This window comes from Myodes glareolus, chromosome 9 (genome assembly GCF_982192425.1).
Source record: "Myodes glareolus chromosome 9, mMyoGla1.1, whole genome shotgun sequence".
In the NCBI taxonomy this organism is placed as follows: Eukaryota; Metazoa; Chordata; class Mammalia; order Rodentia; family Cricetidae; genus Myodes; species Myodes glareolus.
The window spans coordinates 87,935,850-87,961,428 of record NC_142034.1 but is presented as its reverse complement, the minus strand read 5'-3'; the positions used below and the strand labels follow the sequence as shown (position 1 = coordinate 87,961,428).

Here is a 25,579-nt window from a genome sequence, read left to right as displayed (position 1 = left end):
CTTCAGGTCCCCCCCCCCACCCCCCGCTACCCTCAGCAGGTTATTTCTTGAGCCCACATTCCATCTCTCCTGTCCCCACAGAGGTATGTGTGTGCCCAACGCTAACGCTCAGTAAACATCTTGTGGAAGATGGGGGTGCGCTTATCTCAGGGTGGAACCGCTGTGCCTCCCCCCACCCTGCCACTTATATGTTTTACCCCTTACGGGGCCTGGCAGAGTTCTGACTCCTAAGAAGATCTAATGATAGCAGCTGGTGGCCAGGTCACTGACGTCTTTCCCAGCAGGGCTGTGAGGACACTGATTGCCAACTTGATTGGATTGAGAAGAACCTAAGAGTTGAAGCACGCCTCTCAGTGTGTCCTAAAGGTGTTTCCAGAGATGATTAGGTCATGAGGATGCTGACCTAATGCTTAATCCATTGATGGATTAAAAAAAAAAAAGACTAGACTACAGGGAGTTGGTGGCATTGCAGAAGGTGTGGTCTGGTTGAAGGATGCAGGTTCCCAGAGCATGTGCTTGAAGGCTATCTTGTCCTGACCTCTCCTGTCCTGGTTCTGCTGGGCTTCCTGTCTGCCATGGCGTGAACTTCTCTGCCATACCCTTTCTGCCAACGTAGACAGAGTGCTCTGAAACCTGGAGTCAAAGTCCCTCCAGCTCAGGTTTGCTGTCAGGCCTTTGGCTCACACGGATGCGGATTTAATGGACATAGATATTCAGTGCAAGCCTGGCTGGTGGCCTGTGGATCTTTGACGTGGTGACTGAGGGTGCTTCTGTAGAACCGCCAACTGGTGGTTCAGGCCCAAATCCTAGGGCTCTCTTTCTCTCCCTCCACATCCCTTCTTTTCCTCTCCCTCTTCCTCTCTTTCCTCCTCTCTCCCTCTCTTCATGGCTTTCACATCACCCATCTGGTTAACTGGAAGATACATCTCCACCGGGACATTTCCACATCCTGTCAGCGCTACCAACTCGCCATGACCCAAATCCTGGACCACTGACACAACCTCTATGAATTTTCTTGCCTCCACCCCCACATTCCTACAGTCCTTTCCCCACAGGCTAGTCGGAGCCATCTTTTCAAAAGGTCACTCAGACCATACATCAACTACATCCACCTCTGCTTCAGCCTCTAGTGGCTACCCATCGCAAACGAAATGCAATTTTTGCTCGTCCACACGCAAACAGACTCTTGTCAATCCAAAGCACATGTCCCTTCCTTTCTTCTCTGGTTCCTGCAAAGATGCTCTTTTGGGCTCACCAACCCCCAGTCCCATTGGACTTCTCTGGGTTCCTCCAATTATCCAGATTACTGGCTGAAAATAGATCTTTTGCATAACTTCCCTGTGCCTGGAATGCTTTCCCACAGTTATCCTATGACTGATGTCATCATTCAGGACCCAGCTAAAATACTATCAGTAGGAGTGTGTTTTTCTGACTATTTTGTGTTTTCTAACCCTTTCCCCCTAATCACCAAGCTCCCTATGTCTTGCCCTGTAAGATTCTCCTTAAAGCATTCATGACTTTCATGAATGACTTTCATTCATTATTTTTTTTTCATTTTCCACATGATATAAAGGAAGTTCCCTATTGGCTCACAAACACGACCTGAGGGCATAATATACATTTATCAGATATTTATTAGCTATTTCCCTCCCCCTCATTTCTTCATTTACATCTTTCTCCCTCTCTGTATACATCTTCCTCTGGTTGAAGGTTTGGAATCTAGTCTTCAGACTTAGTAGCGAGCAATGGCCAGGAGGAATCTTCCAGGATGGCGAGAAATGATCTCGTTAGGCCAGATGCCAATGTGCCACACTGCATCCCAAAAAGTACAGAAAGATCCGGAGGGCTTACTAGGGGCAGCACCCAGAGGTGCTCAGCAAAACCTTGTGAATTAGGAGCTGAACATCAATGGTTCTCACACTTTGATGTGTGCCAGAGGCAGCTACTGAGCTTTTTAAAAAATGAAAGACCCTTGGTTCCTTTCTGGGCTGGGGACTCTTTTGTTTCTCTTGTTTGTAGTTGAATTGCTGACAATCGTATCAAATGTGCGGCTGGCATTTTATAGATAATCAAACCATTTCCCACTCTGAGAACCCCAAATTCAACCACCTTCTGCACAGAGAAACCCACACACAAGGGGGATCGAGAAAGCAGAAGTTTTCTTGTGTGGCCATTTACCGTAACTCCAAGATGCTGGTCACATTTCGAGAAGGGAAGATGCGCCGGATGTAATTGAAGTCGCCAACGAAGAGGCTCCCGTCGATCCCCACAGCCAGGGCCACAGGGGCCAACAATTTGTTGCCTTCGGCAAGGCCGTTGCAGCTGGGACAGGAGATGCTCCTGCGGCGACCGTTGCCCATGATGCTTGTGATGATGGCAGGCTGCTGGGTCAGGAACTGGTTCTCCCCTGTGCCTTTGTGTAGTATTCCTGGGGGAGGGAGGCAGAGTGGAGGGGTCACAACACCCTGTTGGGGGGAATGCGTGGATTGACCTACTAAGTGGGTGGGAAGTGATAGGGAGACAAGAAAAAATTGGGGAACATCTCCTTTTGGGGGAGCTTTCCCATTTCCTCCCGATGCAGAGAGCCACAATGGGAAATCTACTCTTAAAGCTGTGATGTGGGTGTGAAGTATCTGGAAGGATAACAGAAAAAGAATGATGAGATACAATAAGGCTAATATACTGAGATTGATTTTTAAAGGGAAAAAATGAGAAAAGTCTATGAATCTGGGGGGAGGGTATTTGATTTCAAAGAAATGCCCAAGCAAAGGGCTACCACTTATATGCCAACACTAGAGAGACTAAACCAATGAATCAATTTATTCATAAATGTTTTATTGTGCTGGGAATGGAACCCAGGACTCCATACACGGAAGGCAAACTCTGCCCACTAAGCACCGTCCCTAGTTCATAACTTACCACTTTTCACATTGAGGATGTGGTGCTTGTCCAGGGACCAGCCGCCCAGGTTGGAAGGGTCCAGCTCAAATCCCTGCAGCAGGGCTGTCCTCTTCTCCCACAGGATGAGGCTGGGGCAGGTCTCATATTCGAACCCTACAGACACTGTCAGACAAAGAGTTGGGAACAAAGTGGGAGAGAAGAGGTGACTGAGTGCTCCAGAGTTCCTTAGCAAGAATGAGAACCACACATTAGCAGTGATATCTGTTCCCCAAACTTCAAGAGGTGGCTGGCAGCTTTGGCCCTGAGACTCCATTCCATGAAATCTAGATTTTGAGTTGAGTTCAGCTTTGAAACTTCATGTAGAAATCACAGGAAGACTTTCCTGATGAACATGTTGACCTTCAAAGTAAACATGGAAGGGGGGGAGAAGCGTCATTTCAAAACCTAGCCCTGAATAAGTCTCCTTAGATATTGACAGGAGAACGGGAGGCAGTTTCTGTCAACCTGTGATTCCTGGGATGCGTCGGTTATGTTACTCTTTAGGAGAAGGCCTTAGAAAGCAAGGAAGTTCCTTGATAAGGAGGTTTGGGGGCAGCAGCTTGTGTAAGAAAAGGGCCCTTAGCACGGCTGGCCTGCTGACCTTCAGGGTCTGCAGCTTTTGTACCTAGAAATTCAACCAAGGTCATATAGACTGAAAAGGTGTAGAACTGAACTGAACACAGACAAGCGTTTTTCTGTGTTATCGTCCCCTAAACCATACTCATTATAAAACTTATCCACAGGTTATTAGAAGAATATGGGAGGATACGTGCAGGTTAAAGACAAAATGCTGCACCACCCCATGCAAGGAACCTGAGCATCCACAGAGAGATTGGTAATCATGGGGATTGAGGAAACAGTCCTCTTTGGATCCCAAGGGTTTAGAAAATACCAGGAAAGCCTGGCACCCATAGAAGGCAGCCTGCTAGTCACAATGGGTGCCAATGAGTTTCAGACCCTGAGACCCTGTTTGTAAAAATCATGCACTTGTCACAGAGAAGAGAGAAAGGAGGAGAGGAGTGTCGACCCATGATTGCAGCCTTGCGCCTCGTGCACTCCCCGTTTGTACATGCGGTGAGCGAAGTCTCAATTTCTTAGAGTGGTTCGGCGGGAGAGCTGAGACCAGATGCTGAGGTGCCGTATGTCTTTAATTGGAAGGCTGCTCTAAAAATCAGAGGCATTGTTATATAGCTGTTCCTAGTACATTAAACTCTTAACTACGTGTGTCACCAATGGGGATTTTCTGAAGCTTTTGAAAAATCCTGAGATACGCAAATGTCGATATGAATGAAGGATAAGTTTTTTTTGCCTCAGAACCGCAACAAACGGAGCCACACAGGCATCCCCACCACTCTGAAGCTTGTCCTTTCCAACTGCCAATCATGACCAACTCAGTAGTGACACAGTGCCCGTGTCCACCTCGTGGTCTTGATGCACTGCTTCTCACGGCAAAGTTTCAGGGTTTGTTGACAATAGGGGAGCAAGAAATGAACACATTGAGACCATGGCAGATAGCAAATAAAGAAGGAATCGTCATCTATGAGGGTCATGTCAAAGGATTTGGGAGTCAGCTTGAAGAGACTCCTAATGACTGCACACTGGACTCTCTGACCATTAACAAGCATAATGACTTCAAAGCATTGAAATATGTGAGATATATTTCAGTGTGTAAGTTCATAGTGGTATTTAAGAAAACATTCATTTGCTACCCTTGGAGGATAAGCCAACTCATTATGCTGGAAACCAGTAAATACGGGAAAGAAGCACGTATTTGTCCTTTCTTTCCTGTGTGAACTGGAGCCCACATAGCCAAGTAGTTAATGAGAAGCCACCTCTGTATGAAAGTATTCCGGCTCATAGTTGAAGACTCAGTGACAGACTTAAAATATCACTCTGTAATACTTGGTGACCTTAAACATACAAAAACCAAGCTGCTAAATCTTAAGAGACACCCAGCCCCACCGGGTTCCTCCTGGTAGAACCGCACAACGCCCCTTAGGTTGTCCTGCCCAACCAAACCTGGGCCAGAGGAAGACTCAAGGTCCGACTACCTGTCTGCAGGGGGTCGCACAGACACCAATACACACCAGCCGGCAGATCTGACTAGAGATTCTATGGGCAAACAACCCAATTTCTTCAATGATTACATTATAAGATGAAAGAGAGAAGTACATAGCAAGCCAACTTAATTTAAAGAGAGACATAGAAAGTGGGATGAAAATTATTTTTGCATTTTACAAATCTATTAGCTTATGTCTGTAAATGGGTATGTGTGTGTGTGTGTTTCCTGCTACAATGCTCGTGTAGAGGGAAGAAGACAACTGTTAGGAACCGGTTCTTTCCTTCCACCCTGTGAGTTTCAGGGCTGAAACTCAGGCCCTTACTGCTGACCTGTCTTGCTGGCCCCAATTAAAATTTTCCTTTTACAAAATTTAAGACAAAACAACCCTTATTAGGATATTGTTTCAAGCAACTGAAGTATTAATATCTTACGGTATTAAGGAGACAATTGAAATTTCTTTCTTTCACCTTCTTTCCTTCCTTCCTTTTTCCTCTGTCTTTCTTTTGAGACAGGGACTTGCCCAGTGTTGCTCAGTCTAGCCTCAAACTAGTGATCCTGTCTCAGGTACCTGAGTGCTGGGATCACAACTGTGTACAACCACAGCTGGCCGCCAATGGAAAGAACCAACAGCGGTGGGTTGTTGGGTGATAAGAAACTGTGGTTTTGTGGTAATTATATTGTTGGTATGGTTTCTCAGTGGTTTTTAGACACCCATGTTGATATATTCCAGATGAAATGATGTGATTTCTGGAACTTTAGAAGAATATATGATGGAGGGGAACAGCTTTGAGTTTGGAGAAACAGGATTCGGCATGAGCTGATGACAGGGGCTGGAGAGTACGAAAGTGGGGTATCATGTTCTACTTTGTGGTATTGGTTATTGAGTCAAGATGGGCTAAACCAGCCAGGAGACTCTTCAGTAGCCAATGTTTGAGATGATGCGCTCTAGGTGCTCTCGTGACTCTGCTGCTTGAGGTACTGGTATAATCAATCGGTGAAGCTGCCCGACGACTGGAGCATATCCTGAGTACTTGGAACTTGCTGCATGCATTGTCGCTGGGAACTTTACCTGTCCCACCCCCGAGCTGTACCATGATGTTTGTGAGAAGGTCTACTTGGGCCGTCAAGTGGTTACTGAAGGATTTGTCACTAGGTTCTCTGCATAGAGTGACTACCGCTCCCAGTGAACGTTTCTGAATTTTCTGGCCTCTTTCTTTGGTCATGTTGCTCACAGTCCTTGAGAATCACAAATGTGAGAATAGAGAGGATACAAGATGCTGGATCCAAATCACTAGCCAGCTTTCTACAAATAGGAAGAAGCTGGCAGATGCCAACCTACTGCTTGAGCTCTCATAACCGAAAGACTGTTCTCTGAGGTCCGCCGTTCCTGAGGGCAAACAGCTCAAGGGCAAAGCCTAGAAACACACAGTGTGGCCCCCAGATCTCCTGAAGCCCCAATTCCTTAAAATAAGATAGGCTCAGTACCCATTTGCAAGTGTGCTTTCTAGATCACGAACCAGCTCCTGCCTACCTCTGGACATTCAACTGCTCTGACCACTGCATTCTGGCCATTGGTTCTTCCAACCATTCTTTCTGTCTGGAGTACCCTTTTTCTGATTCTCACATGGTTCCTGTTGGCCATTCAAGTCTTCAACTAAACACTACTTTAATGAAGAACTTCCCTGATTGTTTACCCATGACTGCCCCTTCACGCAGTAGGTGACGTTTATTTTTATTTTCTTTATTACTAGCACTTAACATGGCTTCATGTTTCCTTATGCAATCAATCTCTCTTATCTTCGTCCTCCACTGGAATGTAAGCGCTCTGGAAGAGAGATCTTGTCTGTCTTATTGACCACAGTGTCTTTCTTTACTAGAAGAGTGCTCGGAATATATAGAAACACAACAAAAACCAAGAATGCAAAGGGGTTGAGACCAACACATACCAACAGCATCGGAGAGCCCATATACCCTTTGGCCGTAAGCATCGGTCTTGTCCCAGATGAATGTGTAGGCCAGGTTGGGAGAAGCCTGGAATGACTTCTGGAAGAGATGCCCCTCTACAGCCACCATCAGGTGCACCCTGATGAGGTTCAAGGGCACTGTGGACTGGGTCATGGTGACCTTCAGCAGCGACTTGTACCCCGCGGTTCTGGAGCTGAGATAACGGAGCTTCACATTGGAACCAGGGAGCTCGAGTTCTTCATGAAGAACCTGGAGGGGAAACATGTGGTTGATCTACTGCGTCCAACACACCCTTGCAGGTGAGTTGTCTCCAAGCCAGCGCGACTGTGAGCTGCCTCCCTCGCTGAGGCATCACACCTTCGGTGGCTGCAGGGACCACTTCTTGGAGCTGAGAGAGAAGAAAAGAAAACCAACCCAAACTTCATCCTACACCATGGGGATGGGGACCGAGGTTATGATTTTTGGATTAATAATTATTCTTGGTCACTGTTGCGTTTCTCTTATAAAAAAAACCCACACTGTTGGCAAAGATGTAAATAAGAACAGCAGGCTTTATTGCTAGCTGCATGCGAGGAGGCCACGAGAGGCTGTAATTATATGAACCTGCAACTTTCACTGACAATCGGAATAAAGCAACAGGGAGGCGGTAATGTAATATGCCCTCTGTCGTAATGCCGATGTAGATCATTAAAGCGACTCTTATCATGTATCTCTGTGACTAACAGGAATAAAAAGTAATTTGTAGGTGGGCTGCACATATGTATGTTGTTTCTATCTTATTAAAAGCTCTCATGGCTGCCAAAGTCTTGAGCGACTATCTGCTAAACATTCGGAATGTCCGGGAGGGATTCAAATTGTCATCTACAATGGCTATAAATTCTACATTTTGTTTCTCCTATTCTTTTCTCTTTTTTTTTGTTTCTCCCTTTTAATATTAGTTTCTGGTACACTGGGGGAGACAGAGACGGTGGGAGAAAGCTGGCAGTCGGACTTGGTTTGGGACATACAGCACCTGCTCTTACCTGGGTCTCGGGCACAATGGGGTTCGCTGCAGGGGAAGCGCTGAAGAAGGTGGACAGAGGGGAAGAGATGATGATCGGATCAGGCCGGACAAAGCCACTGAGGTCACAGCTGGGGATGGAGTTCTCCTCCGTCTTCATTACCAGGGTGTCCATGGCATAAAAGCTATTCCACGGCAGCCACACCGTGCGCTCCTGGCTCATGAAAGGTGCCCGTTCAAAGTGCAGAGTCAATGCGGCACCCCCGTTGGCAATCAGGTCAAACCTGGAGACGGGTCAACAGGGTGATTAAGTCTCACTTTCAGCCTCCTTGCTTAAGAGCTGTGGGAGGGACAGAGCTTGGTAGGTATATGGATCTGGCTGCAACTTCCTGGTTATGAGGCTCTAGGCAAGCTACCAGCCCACTGTGAGCCAATCAGATTCAACCACCATTCACCTATCACATGGGAATGATGGGATTGACCAGGACGGTGTGACAGACAATGAAATGGGCTGATGAGGTCAGGGTAGGGGTAAGCTAGAGCCGGCCTACCACCTGTTTTGGGGACTGGTAATTCAGTGTGATTGGCACACGTTTGCTTATGTTCCTGCCACAAGGACAGAACTGAGCCATGGCCACAGAAGCCAGGCAGGCAGCAGAACCTAAGTGACACACTATCTGGCACTTTTCAGAAAATGCTACCTGACCCTGGCATCAAGCATGCAGTGCTAAGGCTGAGGGACATGCATAGCAGCAGTGTGGTCACAGTCAGAGGGCATGGGCAGGGCACCGAGCACATGTTGGCAACCAAACTCTGCTATGCTCTTGGAAATGTGGGCAGTGCTTCCTCATTCACATTCCTGTTTGTTCCTCAAGAGCTAGATGGAGGGGATCTGCCTGCAAGGCAGAGCCGAAGTAGCTTGTGGAGAGCTGCGATCCAACTTGAAGCCGCACTCCACTGGACTCTCAAGTGTGTGGGGGCCGCAGTGTTTCTGTCTTTGCTTACTCCGGAATCTCTGCTGCTTGTACCGTGATAACTTCCCAGTGAGGGTGTACTGACCAGTATCCTGACTCTAAACATCCGCACCATCTGTTTCACCCTCCTTTGGTTCCATGTCTGGTGATTTTTAGTAGATATACAATGAACAAATAGGGTATACAGGAATATTGCGGTGCATATCAGAGCATATAGAGAATATCAGTTTACCCTGCAGATAATTTAGGTATGTGTTTGCTGACTCTTATTGATGTTGGGTACAATTTTACACTTGATAGAGAAGGAAACCAGAAGTTTTGAAGCACACCTGCCATCTTGGTAGTTGGCAAGCCGGGGGAGTCATATTCCTAGTTATGGGCAAGCCTGGGCTACACCGTGAGAGCCTGTTTAAAACACCACCAACGTCAACCAGCTGAAAACAATATTGTCCCTAGCTGTTCTTGTTGGCAGAAAAGAATGAACATGAAGCCAGGTGGTGGCGGCACCGGGCAGTGGTGGCACATGCCTTTAATCCCAGTACTCGGGAGGCAGAGGCAGGCGAATCTCTGTGAGTTCAAGGCCAGCCTGGTCTACAAAGTGAGTTCCATGAAAGCTTGGGCGATTACACAGATGAACCCTGTCTTGAAAAACAAAACAAAGCAAGAGTCAACATGAAGGTCTGTGGTCTATACCACATTCTCTAAGGCTGTGCCATTTCCAGGGGTATTACAACTGCACCTTGACACTGTCAGGGCCTTGCAGCCTGAGAAAGCTGAAGAGCTGGGGGTATAGGAGGCCGGAAGGATGATGTAGGATGTAGATTTGAGCTGTAATTGGTCAGGAAGTACCTGAGTGGGGGGGGGGGGGAGAAGAAAGGGACAGAAAGGATCAAGAGTCCCAGGAATGATTCCGTATGTTGTCGAACAGAATTCTTAATGAACCGGCTCAGCTATGTTAACACTTCAAGAATTCTGGCTCACACTTGTAATTCTGGCCCCAGGAAGGCAGAGGTAGGAGGACTATGGCAAGTTCACGGCCAGTTTCGGCCATTCAGCAAGGCGCCGCCTCAAAAACAAAAACACCCAAAAATAAAAGCAACTGAAGGGTCTAGAGATACCTAGTTCAGTGGCAGAATGCTTTGCCTAACATGTGTGAAGCCTGGCGTTTGATCTCCAGGACCACAGAAGTCCACATCCAAAACAAGCAAGCAAACAAGTAGAAGTTCCTCAAATAAATAAACAAAAACCAAGGAATAAGGCTGGGTTCAAGCCAGGTATAGTGGTTCATGCACGCGATTAATGCTAACCCTAACCTAATCATCAAAAATGTGAAGCCAGCCTGGGCTAGATATTAGAAGCATTAAAAATAAAAACAAAAACAAAAGGCTCGTTTCTAAGGGTAGAAATGGCCGAAGGTCCTCTGCCTAGGACACATTTTCTATCCTAGTGATTCCAATGAATTTGGTCACCAAGTGCCTGTGTGAGACACTAGACATCCAATGACTGCAGATGGCCGCACACTGGGAGTGATTTGACTTACAACTTTGCACGTTTTCAATGGCATAGAAACAGGACACACTCGGCAGTCAGCGGCTTTTGAATTGTGATCGTTTCCTGGACAGTACAACGCTCTCTCGCAATTCAAGGCAGCAGCAGTGAGCCCCAGTTCCCTGTGGGCCACACTACAGCCAGGGTCATGCCGCAGAGATTGTGGGTTGCTCAGCTTGATGGCATCTTGTGGTGGGTTTTTTGGGATGGCCAGGGCCATCTTCACTGAGGGGCTGAGAACTTCAGTGTAGGGGACAGTGTAGGGTGGACAGCTGTGGGCTGGTCATTTTTTTTTTTAAACTTGCTTCATGAATACCTTAAAACATTGAAAAGAAGGCTAGACTCTTTCTCAGAGAAACAGAAGAATCAGGTCTTTTCCATAAACCAGCCATGATTTTCCAGAGTTGATTTTTACAGAAAATCTTCCATTAGTTTTACAGTGACAGCTTCTATCTCTGGAAGAGAACTCGGTGTGTGTGTGTGTGTGTGTGTGTGTGTGTGTGTGTGTTCAGTCCAGAATGGGTGTTTCCCTGTTTCTCTGGCTGTCTTTTCTTTTTCTGTAACTTTTGACTTCATGCCCGATGGATTCAGGAAGCCATAGCTTTCATCTTGGTGGGGACTGAACGGGTGCGCGTTCCCAATCAGAAGATAATAGGGGAAGGTCGCCTCCTTCACACAGCAGGGTGACTGCTAAATGTACTTAATTAGACTTCTCTGATTACAGCCCACCCCCTCAAAACTGTAGCGAAAATAACGCAACTCTTAAAGCCGCAGATGAAAGCAGAGGGGAACGCCGCAGGACACTGTGTCGTGTGGATTCCTGTCACCCTGCGCTGCCTTTGATTTAAAATAGGAGTTAGCTTCTAAAAGCTACCTTCCCTTTGTTTTTCTGGAATCCTGTCCACCCCCGGTACACAAGGAGCGGCAGTTACCTGACATGGAGACGGGAGGGTGATGGCTGCCAGCCACCTTGGAGTGCTGACTTCTCTGTTTGTTTTCTGGTTAGAATGTCACACCCACAGTGTGGCATGTCTTTGGGAGGATCCTCCGTTAGAGGTCTGGGCAGGTGTCTTTTCCAGTGTATTCGAAGCAGCTACTTGGTTCAAAGGCAATGATGCTATCACTCTTTTTACATGTACACTTGGTTCTGGGTAGGGACGGGTCCCCCGAAGCTACTTACGTGCCATCCTGGCGAGTGATGGTGTAGCCGTATTTTGGGTATTTGACAAAAGACACATTTACACCAACCAAGGGAGTCCCATCTGTGGTCACTACTTGGCCTCGGATCAGAGAAACCAGGCTGAGAGAAAAAAAAAAACAAAAAAACAAAAAAACATGGGTGCATTAGACACATGTAAAAAAACAGAGAGAAGAGACTTGTTGTATTCCTCTTCCCTGCTGTGGCTGCTTCCTTATTCTTGCCTGGTACTTTAGCTGGGAGAAGAACATCAACGTTAAATGCTAGCTGCACACAGCCATACCTCATAGGGAGGCGTGGGCAAAAGGGGATGTCTCGATGCAAGAACACGGACATTCTGGGATGAAATCCCTGGACAGCGATGCCTACTCCCCGGGCTGGCCAGCGGAGTCTCCTGGGCACATTCCTTTAGCCTTGGCCCTGCTCCATTGCTTGATGTCATTTGGCTCTGCTCTGGCTTGAGCTTCAGGCTGCTCCTCATCACTCACGTGTGAGCTTTGGCCTGGCACAGAGAGTATTATGCCTGGATGAGAGCTTCCCCATCTGGCTGCTCATTTCCTAATTTGGCTTTGGAGCAAGGCCATGCTACTCCTCTCTTAGAGGCTGGGATGTCAGGGAGTGCCGAGGAGCACACCAAGGTTTGCGACGAGGCCCTTCACGGACACCGTATTTTGCTACCCTCAAAGAGCAAAATTTCTTACACTCTACAAGAACCTTAGAAAAAGAGAATATTGCAGATTTTGGGGGAGACAATGGGTGAGAATATTTTGGAATCTGGATTGAATCCAATTACAAATTTCCCTCCTATCGACATCCTGTTGTCTTAGGAGAAGAGTGGCTGAAATTTCATCCCCCTCTCCCCTTCTTCCTCTCATTATGTCATATTCTTCTCTCTATAGACAACAGGAATTAGAATTTTCCCAAGAATCACAGTTTCCAGCTATCTGGGAAATTCTGTAAAGCCAAGAGTAGCTACAGCACAGGTTGACTTTCTTTGCTGAGATGCTAGGACCAGTAGTACCTCTGTTTTCCTATTTTGGAATATCTGCATATCCATAATAAGCTATCTTGGGGATAAGACATGAGTCTATATCTATTCATATATGTTTCATATACATCTTATGAAACTGCCCTAAAGGAAATTCTATATAGTATTTTTAATAACTTTGTGCACGGGACAAATTTTCATGGGATGAGATTCTGGGCTTGGACTGTCTTGATGGTTTGTGACAAGTGTTGGATTTTGGAGTATTTTGGATTTTTCCGCATTGCCAATGCTTAACCTTTGCTGTAAACAAATCCCAAAGCAGGAGAAATTTGTATTTCTTCTCCCTGAATTCTCTTGTGTCCACAAAGAAGCAGGACACTCAGAAGCTCCATCCTTGCACTAAGTTCCTAGTTGGCAACACCAGTTTTTCAGCTGTCCGCTGGCCTTGGGGACAGGGGGCGATTTGGTGAAAGCAGACAGCTCTTGAGCCTCCCAGGTTGTTGGGCACGCTCCCAACTTCTGGACTAATCGAGCTGACCTGCTCTTTGCCAGAATCTTGTCAAGGAGTTTTGGAACACACTTCCTTTGCTGTCCCAGGTATCCTGAAGACTGGGGACGCTGTCTCCACGCATCTCTTTCTATTAGCAATTCTCCCCACTGTTCAGCTCCAACCCTTTGATGATCTGGGGGTGTTCAGGCCCTTCCACTGGCATATCTAATTGTCTGCTGCGGGCTGCCTAACAGATGAATCCCGTTTTGAGCTGCTTTCAACCACAGTGCCAGAGTCTTTTGAGGGTGGAGATCGAATTTATGAAAATAACCTTTTTGTTCAATTCCATTTTCTTATCTTAGCTCCAACTAAGACTCCTTCCAGATTCCACCAGACACTACTTTAAAATCAAGGGTGTATGTTGATGATCACAAGGTCCATAGCACTCGTGATGTGAAGACAAGATTGGGCGTGTGTCCCACCATGGTTTTTCTCTTTTCTTTCCCCCTACAACTGCTTTTTCTCTTAAATCCAGCCCCCAGCATTAGGCTTTGGGGAATGCCACAAGGAATGACAGGGGTTCAGCTCTCTGATTTCTCCTGTTCTGTTTTTCCATTCCCCCACTGTGGCTGACTTCCTATCGTTTCCAGGCAGCTGACTTGCAGACAAGATCCAGCGAAGACATGCTATCGGCTCATGTCTATTTATGGTTATTGATGTGTAACAATTATCACATTATCTAGAGAGTGAGGTCTGCTCCATAAATTACAGTGGTGGGGCCAAAGCGTTTTACTTATTTTTGTCTGTCATTACCTAGAAGACCGCCTCTGTAGCGGTCTTGAATTAAGTTTCTCTTTGTTCCTAACTCTGTCCTTCATTACTTGTCAGACGATAGTGCGCTGAATTTCACATGCTTGCTAAACTCCACCCCGTGTCTTGGAGAACGATTTTGTCCTTCTGAATTATGTAGCTACACAGAGATATTGGAAAGCACTGCCTCCTCAGGCTCCCAAACAGCTTCCTCTGAAGTAACTCTTCTTCACTCAGGTCCGTGCTCTGCTTCAGACCACCACATACTTTTGGAATCTCTGCTGATTCTGCCCTATTTTGGCTCTCCTTCAGGATGCCTCCCGGAAGTACTCTCTCATAGTGGGAACATTAAGATGGTATCAGAAGTGGGGGTGGTGGTGGGGGGAAGTATAATATATATAGAGAGTATCAGTAAGTGACCGGCTGAGGATAGACACTGGAATGCTGAGTAGGAAGGGCAGGGAAAGACTAAGGTTATTAGCAGAGTGTAAAGCTCAAGCGAGCTACATGGACCTCACTAAAATGCTGTAGTGGAGTGTGAGTCAGTCACAAGTCTTCATGGAAACTGTGTTCTAATGGAAAGGAAGCACTCACAGGCACTGTGCCAGAACTAAGATTTACAAGTGGGAAACATCTTTCATTTTGGCCAGAGATTTGTGCCTGATTCTCTTTTTCCTTCCTTCCTTCCTTCCTTCCTTCCTTCCTTCCTTCCTTCCTTCCTTCCTTCCTTCCTTCCTTCTTCTCTTTTTCTTTCTTCCTTTCTTCTTTCTTTCTCTCTCTTTCTTTCTTCCCTTTCTTCCTTTCTTTCTTATTTCTTCTTCTTTTTTTATATTTGTTTATTATGCATATAATATTCTGTCTGCATGTATGCCTGCAGGCCAGAAGAGGGCACCAGACCTCATTACAGGTGGTTGTAAGCAATCATATAGTTGCTGGGATTTGAACTCAGGACCCTTGGAAAAGCAGGTAATACTCTTGACTGCTGAGCCATCTCTCCAGCCCTATTTCTTCTTTTTTTTTCTTGACAGAATTTCACTATGTAATCTTGACTACCATGGAACTCATTCTGTAGACAAGGATGGCCTTGAACTCACAGAAATCCTCCTGCCTCAGCCTCCTGAGTGTTGGGAAAAAGTATGTGCTAACGTGCCCAGCCTGCTGCCTGACTTCTTTTCTTTCCTTTCCTCCCTCTCTCTCTCTCTCTTTTTCTTCTTTTTTCTTTCTTTCTTTTTGTTGAGGCATACCTCTCTTAAAATAAACAGTAACATTACTACATTCTGGATAGTAATATGCTAACTTTGCTAATCAGAAAGATGAGATTGTGCCCAGTATGACTCAGTTAGAAGTTTAGGGGGAAACAGAAGATGAGTCGGATTATGATCTCTTCTTTATTATCTTTTGTTTTTCTTATTTATCTTTAGTAAAATCAGGACCTAAGGTGACCCTGTGAAGAACTCTCATGTTCAAAGGAACTGCCAAAGGCAACATGTCATGGTGCATGCCTGTAATCCCAACACCTGGGTAGTGGAGACAGGAGGATTGCTGTGAGATCATGGCTAGTCTGGTCTGCAGTCATGGGCTTCCTTCCTTCTGGTCCCGTCAGGGTTACAGAGTATAGAGCACGACCCTGTCTTGAATGAAGAGAGTTGCCAATAACTGGGGTTATGCAGCTTTGCAGAAAGTTTCTGTGGGGCTCTAGAAAACTGGCTGTGCCACTACCCAGCCTTCTCCATCCCAGCCTTCTCGGCTCTCAAAGGAGGGATGGGGACTTAATCCTAGCCAGATGATGTCTTCCCCCTAAGTCCAGTGAGTGACTTCCAATGGAATCACCTATGAAGTTAGGGTTCTGACTTGTGATGAGAGAGGAAGTGGGGTGAACAACTTCCTGGGTACTTTTGAACCTAGCTGAGTGAGGATAGAGGCTGGGCAGACAAGGGGAGACAGCGGGTGTTGCAGTTAGAGAGGGTATCATATACTGTGTTCTAGCACACAGTTGGGTTGGGTGGCTGTGGTGAACCAAAACACAAGGCATATTGCGAAGAGTTAAACAAAATTTAAATGTTTTAGTACAAAGAAGCGATAAATATTTAAGGTGGCAAATATTCTAACTATCCTGTTCTGATCATTATGCAATGTATGCACTTTTCAAAAATATCACCCCGTATCCCATAACTATGTACCATTATTATGTACCAATGGGGAAAAAAAGAGGGCTGGCTGAAATAGCTCAGAGGGCAAGGGTGCTCACTAAACCTGGCTGCCTGAGTTTGATCCCAAGGACCCTCTGCTGGAAGAAAAGAACTGACTCCCATAGGTTGTCCTCTGACCACCACGTGTGTACCGTGGCACTCCCCAACATAAGTATAACTATAAAACAAACTCAAAAACTGTAATAAACTGAATACAAAACAAAGGTAAAACAACAACAACTCATACTCAAAAAGAGGTAGAAGAAAGATGAACAGGATGGGGTCCTAGATAGGGACATGATTGTCTTGTTCATGCTCCCGAAATCTAGAGACTGGGGGAGGGAGGGACCAATCTGCAGTTTGTATTCCTTCATGTGAAAGAGCAAAGAGATGGTATAGAGTGTCCCCCAAAAGTCTATGCTAACCTTGGTCACAGTGGCACGTGCCTGGACATCTAGATTTGGCCGGGGAGTCAATCATGTGTGCCAGCTAAGTGTCCATGCCCTGCTAAGCCCTCTTCTTTCCCTCACAAGTGTCTAGAAGACAGAAGGGGATAGACTGGGACGGTCTCTTACGACCAGACCTTCCAATTGCTCTCTTCTGCAGGGTACAGGTCTGACCTGCTCTGGTATGAATAGACGGTCAAATTGACACAAAAGAGATTCAAAATCTGACCTCCAAGTATTCATAAACTCCAGATTACCCACTGAGAGCAAAAATGAGCAGGAAAGAAGGAGGGGAGTTGGAGAGAAATGTTGGGCTCAGAACCTTGGGCACTAGAGGGCATCTACATGGGGGTTGTAGCACCAGCGACAGCACGCATAGCATCATCCCAGGTACTCAATACATTCCTCTAACTGGCATCACCGCGACTTTAAGATGCCATGAATGATAGGTTATGTTATCAAGTTAATAACAGCTTTGGAAAACACTCCATCGAATCAACTATTTCAGCAACGCTCAAACAAAAGCCTCTCTCAGAGGCATTCCCAAAGGGATTTAAATAATGACAAAAATGTCATAAAAGAACGGATCATAAAAATCATCCCAAAACTCACAATCAACAGGTATCACCACGAGGTTCTGGGCTGAAGGTGTTCCAGTCCTGCAGGGCAGCCACAGCTCTCCTCTTTTGTCCCTACCCGAGTGAACAAAGTGTCTTCAGGGACCCGTGGCAATAAGTTGCCTCAGGGGCAGTTTCCAGGAAATGGGTCCAACGAAAAAGACAGAGAACGCCCTTTTGCTCTAATAATAAATAGAGTGGCGACCTCAGTGGCCTGCGGGGACAAGAGGGTACCTACCTGCTATTGAAGGGGTTGTCTCCAGGAATGATGTGGGTGCTGTCCTTGCCTGCCAAGAGCTTGATGCGGTCATAGAAGGACTTCACGGCAGGCCAGTCTGTCTGGCCTTGCTGAATGATGTCCAAGGGGTCCCGGGACCCCCGACAGAGGAGGCTGTTCTGACAGGCTGACTGTAGGCAGCAGTCAGGGTCCAGACAATCCACCAGGCCATCTGGAAGGGCAGAAGCAGAGCCAGGGTCATAGCACTGCGTGGCACCAAGCCACTTGGAGATGCTGAGCCGCTAACACGTTTGTTACCATCCAACCTTCCCATGGGCCCGAGACTGGCAGGTTTCGCACAGCAAGCCTTGTATAATTGCAGCCTCCCCCACACAGAGAGTAAATGATGGAAGGAAACAGCTGAAAATATCAACAGTGGCTTCTCTGGTGGGAGCCTCTTTCTTTGCTTTATTACATTTTCCTAAAATCCCCTCTTCTTACTACCATGAGCGGATATTGTTAGAGTGATTTGGAATAAAACCCTGAACTTTTCTTTTAAATGACACAGTGTCGCCCAGACACTGTTCCCAAGGGCCTGTGCCGACTGGGTGTACACTAACCGAGGTGTGGGCGGCTGTCAATCTTCCTCCCTTGGAGAAAACCAGGCCAGCCCTTCTCCCCCTAAGCCAGGGAGGGAACTGCTAACAAGATGGAGAACGAGGTGCCGTGTGTGTGTGTGTGTGTGTGTGTGTGTGTGTGTGTGTGTGTGTGTGTGTGAGAGAGAGAGAGAGAGAGAGAGAGAGAGAGAGAGAGAGAGAGCTCTTTAAGGAAGTGTGGAAATGGCATCGTGTGGCCACCAGGATAAGAAGTCGCTTCCATTCTGTCTTCTTGAGTAGGATACTTTCTAGATCCCTGCCCTTTCCCCCCCTTTCCCGGGCTGCCCCTATTCACTAATGGATCATGCTATCCACACTAGAGTGCTGGTCACACGCTGGGGAGGAAATAGTAAACACAGAATCATGGCACCTGTCTGGAAGGAGCTGACAGGGCAAGGGAGAGACAGACAAGAAACCCACTGTTTAAAGCCAAGTTTGGGGGTGGTCTTTTCACTCAGGAAACTCTCCTAATAGTGCCGTTGGCGAGGTTAGCATTATGCCTTGTGGCTCACATTCTCCGTTTACATGCTGACATTCTAAACCGCACCGAGAAGGAGCTTTAGGATGGAACTAAGCTCCCAAAGCTTTCATGGAGGGGTGAGTACCTCTGAACAGGTACCTCGGGGAGTCTTCTGGGTCCCCTTTTCTGCCCTCTGAGGACACTGAGAAGAAACCAGGCCATCGCCTGACATTCAGTTCCCCAGGGCCTTGGCTTTGAATTTCCCAGTCTCAGCCATAAGAAACAGATGCGAACTGTGTAAGCCACACTGACTTCGGTATTTTGTGGTTGGAGCACAAACTGGTTGACTCTGCTAGGAGCTCCTGCCCTGTGCATCTCGGGTCCTGAAAGAATGGCTCACATCAGACGTCCACAGACAGAATCAAGGACCTGCCTCGGGTCTCCCTATTGACAACTTCCAGGAGCAGGTTCTGAAAGTCTGCACGCCAATCATGATTCTCAGGCGATTCTATTGCACAAGACCTTTTAGAAACCATTGTTGTTGACACTAACTTCCTCGTAGGGGGAATTAATTGCATCTTTATGCCTGCCTCTCTATCTAGATACTCAGTGAAAGATGACCAGGGCCTTATTATATCTACAGGTATGCCTCCCTCCGTGTCCAGCAGAGAATGGGACCCTCAGCTAATGTCTGTTGAATGAGTAAATGACCGTCTCCATTCCTCACATGTCAGAGATGGCCACGGACTAGAACGTTTAGGGCAGTGTTTGCTCGTTGGAATTCTCTATCAGAAGGGAGTTTTTGGTTGAGCACATGGTAGAAAAAGCTTGAGAGTAACTTAGCCGTTGCTTCCTGAATTTGATAGAGAGGCATATTTTTTTTTGGCGGGGAGGGGGGAAATAATTAGCATCATAAAAGTGTGCTCTGCAATCCTGGACTGCGCCATGACAAACGCTTGTCCAGGGCTGCCGAATCAGAGTCCTGGCCGTGGGCTTTGCATTTACAACAATGTAATTTTCTTTGACTTTCCCCTTTCCCTTCGGTCCTACTAATGAAATTGAAATATGTAATTTCACCGAAGTTCCTCTGTAATTTAGCAATTAATGTACAATTAATTTAATGCATTGCTTTCTTTTTAGCAAACAAACAAATTAGGAGGTGGCGTGTTTTGCTCGGCTGTAAATTCCTGAAACTAGCCTCTTTCATTTTTCACGTGGGCAAATGCTGCTGGTGTGCCTTGTAACACATTTAGGTTTACAAAATGTCCTAGAAATGCAGAGCCAGGCGGGGTGGGTAGGCAGGCGTGGTGTGGATTTAGAGACTTTGGAAACCAAGGTTCTGAGTAGCTCAACCCTGTGTGCTGACTGAATGTGAGACTCCCAGAGCCCAGGGAAGCTGAAGCCCCAGAAACAGTCCTGGGGGACAGACGGCATCTTGGCAGCAGGCTGATCCAGGAACACAGCCCCGGATCCACGGTCTGATTGTTCAGTCTGGATTCAAGGGCCATTGGCAGAACAAGGAAGAAAAGGGGAGGAAAAATAATTGCCTTGAATTCTGCCATGAACATCACGACCGTGGACTGCCGCACTAGACAGAGGGAATCTACACAGAGCGCCTGCTTCAGGTTTTAAAAATAACCCGCTGAGATCTGCACTTCTATTCAGCGGCTAAGAAGCTTCGCAGGTGAGAAGAAACCCACTGTTGTTAGCACTATAGATTTCTTCTAAGGTCGCCGGCCTCTTCCCATTAGGAGCCCCATCCATCTCTGGTGGCCTTGCCCTCCTACAGGCCGGGAAGGGTTTCTTCCTCCTCCAGCCCATTTACTACCCCCCCCCCCCCCCATATTACCAGCTAGAGGACACGTATGTGCCGGGCTCCAATAATACCCGGGGACAGTTTTCCTATTAAGCACCAAGCATTCTGCCCCCCAACTGGCAGGCTGTCTCTCTTTCTGGACTTCCCTGCCCCCGTTTTGTTGATACCAGGATTTTTTTTTTCCTTTTTTCTTTTTCCTGTCTTTAATCTGAGGGTCCAGTCTGGCAAGAGAAGGCTATCGCACATCAGCGATAGCGGAAGAGCAATACAAAGAAAAGAGAGGAAAAGAGAGGAGGTAGAGGTGATCTCCTTCCACACCCTTGCAATTCTCTGCCTCAGTGGTAGCATTTGGGGTGCGGGTGTCGTTAGGGCAGCAGCACACCCCATGCCTGTGATGATCTCCTCATGCTGTGGGATCGCTGGCTGCTGCCCCCAACACTTTCCGAGGACTCCGGGAACTTTAAATTGGCCCTCCAGTCTCCCAGTGGCCTGCCAGTCACGAGAACCGCATCTTTATGCTAGCAAGCCCCTTGGATGGAGTCTGACATTGCAATCTTCAGTAAATTACCCTGTCACTGACAGTCTTGCAGCTATCTTGCAAACAATCAAGCAGGCAATCAAACCACTCTGCATCGCTGGTTCAGGACCTGAGAGGCCAGGCCATCTCCACCCCGCAGGGTCTCCCATTTGTTTATTTATTTATATACCTACTAATTTGTTTGGTTGCACTTTTTTTTTCCCCGGGGAGGGTAGGGGTGGGAGCGGCTGGCAGCAACCCTCCACAGGAGCTTCATTCTGACTCAGCAAGTGGGACACTTCCCGGGTGGCCCACAGTGGTGACACATCTGCTCAGACGCCCTCATCTGCTTCAGTTCGCTCCGTGGAACGTGGCCTTAGAGCCCATTCTAGGCGTTTTCTGTCAGGACTGAGGCCAATTCACAGCCCTGGCTGATTTTTCCATGCACATAGATCACACGATAATTGGATTGGCATTTTCAAGAGAACGAGGGCATGAAGCGTCTTTCAGGGAACAAGGTTGAGCCTATTATTTATTTATTTATATTTTAATATTAATTTAATTAATTCAAGTCACACCAAGGCTCTTTAAAAAAAACCATTTTTCTGTTCACCATTGTTTTGATGTAGGATCTCATGTAACCCAGGCTGGGTTAGAATTCACTCTCTAGGGAGCTGAGGATGACTTGAATTCCTGCCCCTCCTGCCTCCACCTCTCAAGTACTAGAATTGCAATGGTATACAACCACGCTGAGCTTAGGTTTTTTTTTTTTTTTTTTTTTTTTTTTTTTTTTTTTTTTTTTTTTTTTTTTTTTTTTGGAGCCTCACTTTTGATAAAGAAATCAGAGAGAATCTTCTGTGACAATCTAGTAATACAAAGTGGATTCTTTGGATTAGAAGACCTAACGGAGAAAGCCACACACCTCTCATAGGGTTGGAGGTCGGAACTTGCTGCACGGAATCATATGGATTTGTGGTTCAATTTCATCTTCCTTGGCCTCCTCCTTACTGTGTAAGCTGGGGGAAAGAACTAACTTTGTTGGACCTCAGTTCACTTGCCTTTAAAACTCTATTAGGCTGGGTGTGGTGGTTCATGCCCTGAGTCTCAGTACTCAGGAGGCAGAGGCAGGCAGATCTCTTTGAGTTTAAGACTCGCCTGGTCTACATAGCAAGTTCCAGATTCTCACTCGAGCAGCAGCAGCAACAACAGCTGGGTCATCATAGTACATATGCTGCAGGGTATTAGATAGGGAATAACTGACCCGAAGCATAGAATATCTTTTGATCATATAATGCACATTTCGTAAGTTATAGGTATTACCATAAATAGAAATTCACTAAAATCTTAAGATTCATTCTGTTTGTCAAAACTGGACAAGAAAGGTTATGACATTAATACTCCTTCATACTTAGAGCCATTCATTAGGATGAGCCCTGAACTGGTTAAATCTTCGCAAGCTTGCTCAGTTCCAAAGAGTGATAGGCTAGGAATGACTAACAGTGAAAATAATGTCACGGAGTTGAATCTTCACAGCAACTTTGCAAAGAAGAGTAACACAACCTTGAAACTTCAGACTGGGAACTTGGGTCTGAGTCTCAGATTGGCTCCTGTTCAGCTATGGTGGACAATTAACTGCTCCGGGCCTCTCATCTCCCTCAGGTGCCAAGTGGAGATGGCGGTGATGATGTGTGAGAGAGAATTAAATCAGCTAATTCTCAGCCCTGCGGATCTGGTGTCCACATCTGTGCCTTCAACTAAACTCGGATAGAAAATGAAGCCAGGCCTATGGTGATTACATCGGTACTGTACACATATAGATGATTCTCTGTTCCCCAGACAGTACAGCACCATTCCTCCCTGTACAGAATTTCCATGGTAGCAGACATCACCTAGAGACGGTTCTGGAGGGTCTCGTTAGCCATTGTCCTGTGATGCAGGTAGGAATAGCTCTGAATGCAGCCCAACACAGTCTTAAATCTACTTAATTTTTGTGTGTGTGTGTGTGACTTGATTGCCAAGCTATCAAAGAGGAACTTTGTAAATTGTGTTACATGGCAGTGTCAAAAGGCTGGACAGCCCTGAACAGGATTCAGGAAGATGTGAAGTTACCATGGAGACACTATACTCTTTCCATCAGGAATCTGAGCATCGGGGATTTGGTACCTGTGGGGTCCTGAAGGACCCGTGTGGGTACCGAGGAATGACTGTGGCACTGGGTGCAGTACCTGGTACAACAAGTGCTCAGAGATTGAACTGTCACCATCAGCATCCTACAGGGGAAGAAACTGAAGCTCGGAGAAGGCTGAGTGAGTCTCACTCAAGTGGCTAAGATGCAGGAAAAGGCAGCCAATGATAGCATCCCCATTACTGGAAAGAGATGCTTCCCCACTAGAGGAAGCCAGAAGACAAGGTACTTGACTAGTCACCCAGGGCAACGGGAGACTTAATCACTTCTGAAGGCCTGTCTACTACTCAAGCTGGGGAAGAACCGGGCTGGTTGACATGGACCTCTGAAAAATTCAAACAGAAACAAAGCACCTGGGAATTCATTCCTAGAACCAGGCTGCCCAGACCCTCTCCCTCCCACCCATTCACCTGTGAGGTTCCAACCATCCCATTGAGTTGACACATACCTTCTGTGATGACCGTAGGCTTGTGTCAGCCAGCTCCAGTCCCTGTCTAGTTTGTTCTGCTGGATTTTCAAAGGGGCACCTGTGTGGTCTAGAGACTTCAGCTCTAACTCTTAGTGAATGCTTATCAGGAAAGATGAGCGCTGGGTGGTGGCAGGAGGCCCTGTACACACAGGGGCTCAACCATAGCCAACTTTTGGGTATTTCAGAGTTGGTAAAACATGTAGTGTATCTTTTTGTCCCAAAGAGTCTGCCTGTATCTCTGATTTGAGCCTTTTACAAGGATGTGAGGCTGCTTAATTCACTTGTTTTCCTCTTTGATCTTTGTAACCTGGGGACTTCAGGAGAGTCTGGTTAGAAGCCTTTTGTTCAGTTCGGTGGCGTCCTGTGTTTCCCATAGTTTGTTCGACACGTGGCTTCCTCTTTGACCTGCATGAACCACACGGCTTTCTTAAGCTTTAAAAGGCTTTAGAGGAACACCTGCATTTACTTTCCTCAGTTTTGTTTGGTCACAAGGTGGCACAAGGTGACCTCAATGATCCAGGGCAGGTGCCGTGGATACTCAGGGAATGTCTACATGCAGGCCTGGTTTGGAGCCTGGTTAAAAGTGTGGATTTTGGATGGGCAAGATTGCTTGGTGGGTAAAGGCACTTGGTGCCATCCTGATGAACTAAGTTGGCTTCCCAGGATCCACGTGGTAGAAGGAGTGAACCAACGTCCACATGCTATCCTCTGTTGCCACACGTGTGCAAACATACAAAATAAGTAAGTGTAATTATTTTTGAAAGCTCAGTTTTTCCACACTGAAACCCACTTTCTTTCCAGATTATGGTTCGAAAGGACACACTGAAAGGATGCATTACCACTCATCAGTCTATCTATCCTATTCACTGGGTCATCAGGATATGTAGAGGATTGGTTAAAAACATGGTCTTTGAAGAGTTAAGAGTACACACGATACATTGACAGGGTGCTTAAAACAGATACAATCAATTACGATAGGTGAGAAATTATAGTCCCTTCTACCGGGAGGGGGAAAGGCCCAGGGGGAACTTTCTGGATACTTTACACATTTTTGCTTGCCATCTCAGCCAACTAGCTCTACAGGCAATTTCGGCAAGTGGTGTAACAATGATGGTACCGAACAGAAATGTTGCATGATCAGCCGAGATGAGACGCTCACAGACTAAGGGTGTCTGAGTCATTGCAATTTTGTTTTATCTTTCTTGGGTTTTCTGGGCAGCAATGGTTTGTTTACCCACAGAGAGATTGATATTTACCAGTTTTTCATTTCCTTCGAGAAAAATGCAGGTAGTGCAGGTGACAACTCAGGAAATCTTAGCACTAATGATGGGGAGGTGACAGGAAAGCTAATGAAGCAGAGAGAAGAAGGGAAGAGACATTCAGTTGGGCCAAGGAACTTAGTGCTTTGTTCTGCGATGGAGATGAAGGAGGAAGGGGATGGAGTATCTGGTCGGCAAGGGCCCCGACAAAAGACAACCCTCGCCATGGACTTTTTGGAGATGGCAGCCATGGAGTAGATTTTGCCCTGGATGTGACTTACTTAGGTTGAGCCTGGGCAGTGTCACCTAAAGTACATGGGACCTCCAACAAGTATATTTTGGCCAGTCCTCTGATTATGTAAGCAATTGCCTAGTAGCAGTGAACATTGTTGAGGCCACCAGTCTCTATGAGACTACAGAGGGAATGCTGCTCCCAGCAGCAGAGACTGTCAGAGGCTCTTCGGAGCTGGGCTGGCCACCCGACCCTTGGGTGATGCACTGAGGTTGTACATCGGGCACTGAGAAATTTGCTGAAAAGCATCAGTTCCTCACTGGAGCCCACAAAGTAAGCAAAGGCTGAACAAAATCCTCCATTAGGTTTCTTGTCAGCTTTGGGGGTTTCGGACCCCCCCCAAACATTCCTGAATCTGCAGTCACATTGGAAACCAAGAACAGCAAGAAAGGACCATCTGCGCTATAAGGCACAGAAATTTTGTGCACACATTGATGAGCTGACAAGACACCCCTCAAATGATGGGTAATTATCTGCGATG

The 25,579-nt window shown here is 46.6% G+C and overlaps 1 protein-coding gene across 4 annotated transcripts in view; it reads right to left on the bottom strand.

The window, feature by feature from the left end:
• The window catches only part of Tenm2 (teneurin transmembrane protein 2), a 1,241,175-nt gene that overhangs the window by 54,140 nt on the left and 1,161,456 nt on the right, over window positions 1–25,579 (bottom strand). For all 4 annotated transcript variants that reach the window (XM_085694277.2, XM_085694278.2, XM_085694281.2 and 1 more), the window contains 6 exons: window positions 17,466–17,676; window positions 11,670–11,789; window positions 7,990–8,251; window positions 6,949–7,216; window positions 2,920–3,063; window positions 2,179–2,428 (listed from right to left, as the gene is read on the bottom strand). In XM_085694277.2, the coding sequence (XP_085550403.1) occupies window positions 2,179–2,428; window positions 2,920–3,063; window positions 6,949–7,216; window positions 7,990–8,251; window positions 11,670–11,789; window positions 17,466–17,676 (1,255 nt within the window). The remainder of the gene's footprint in view (window positions 1–2,178; window positions 2,429–2,919; window positions 3,064–6,948; window positions 7,217–7,989; window positions 8,252–11,669; window positions 11,790–17,465; window positions 17,677–25,579) is intronic.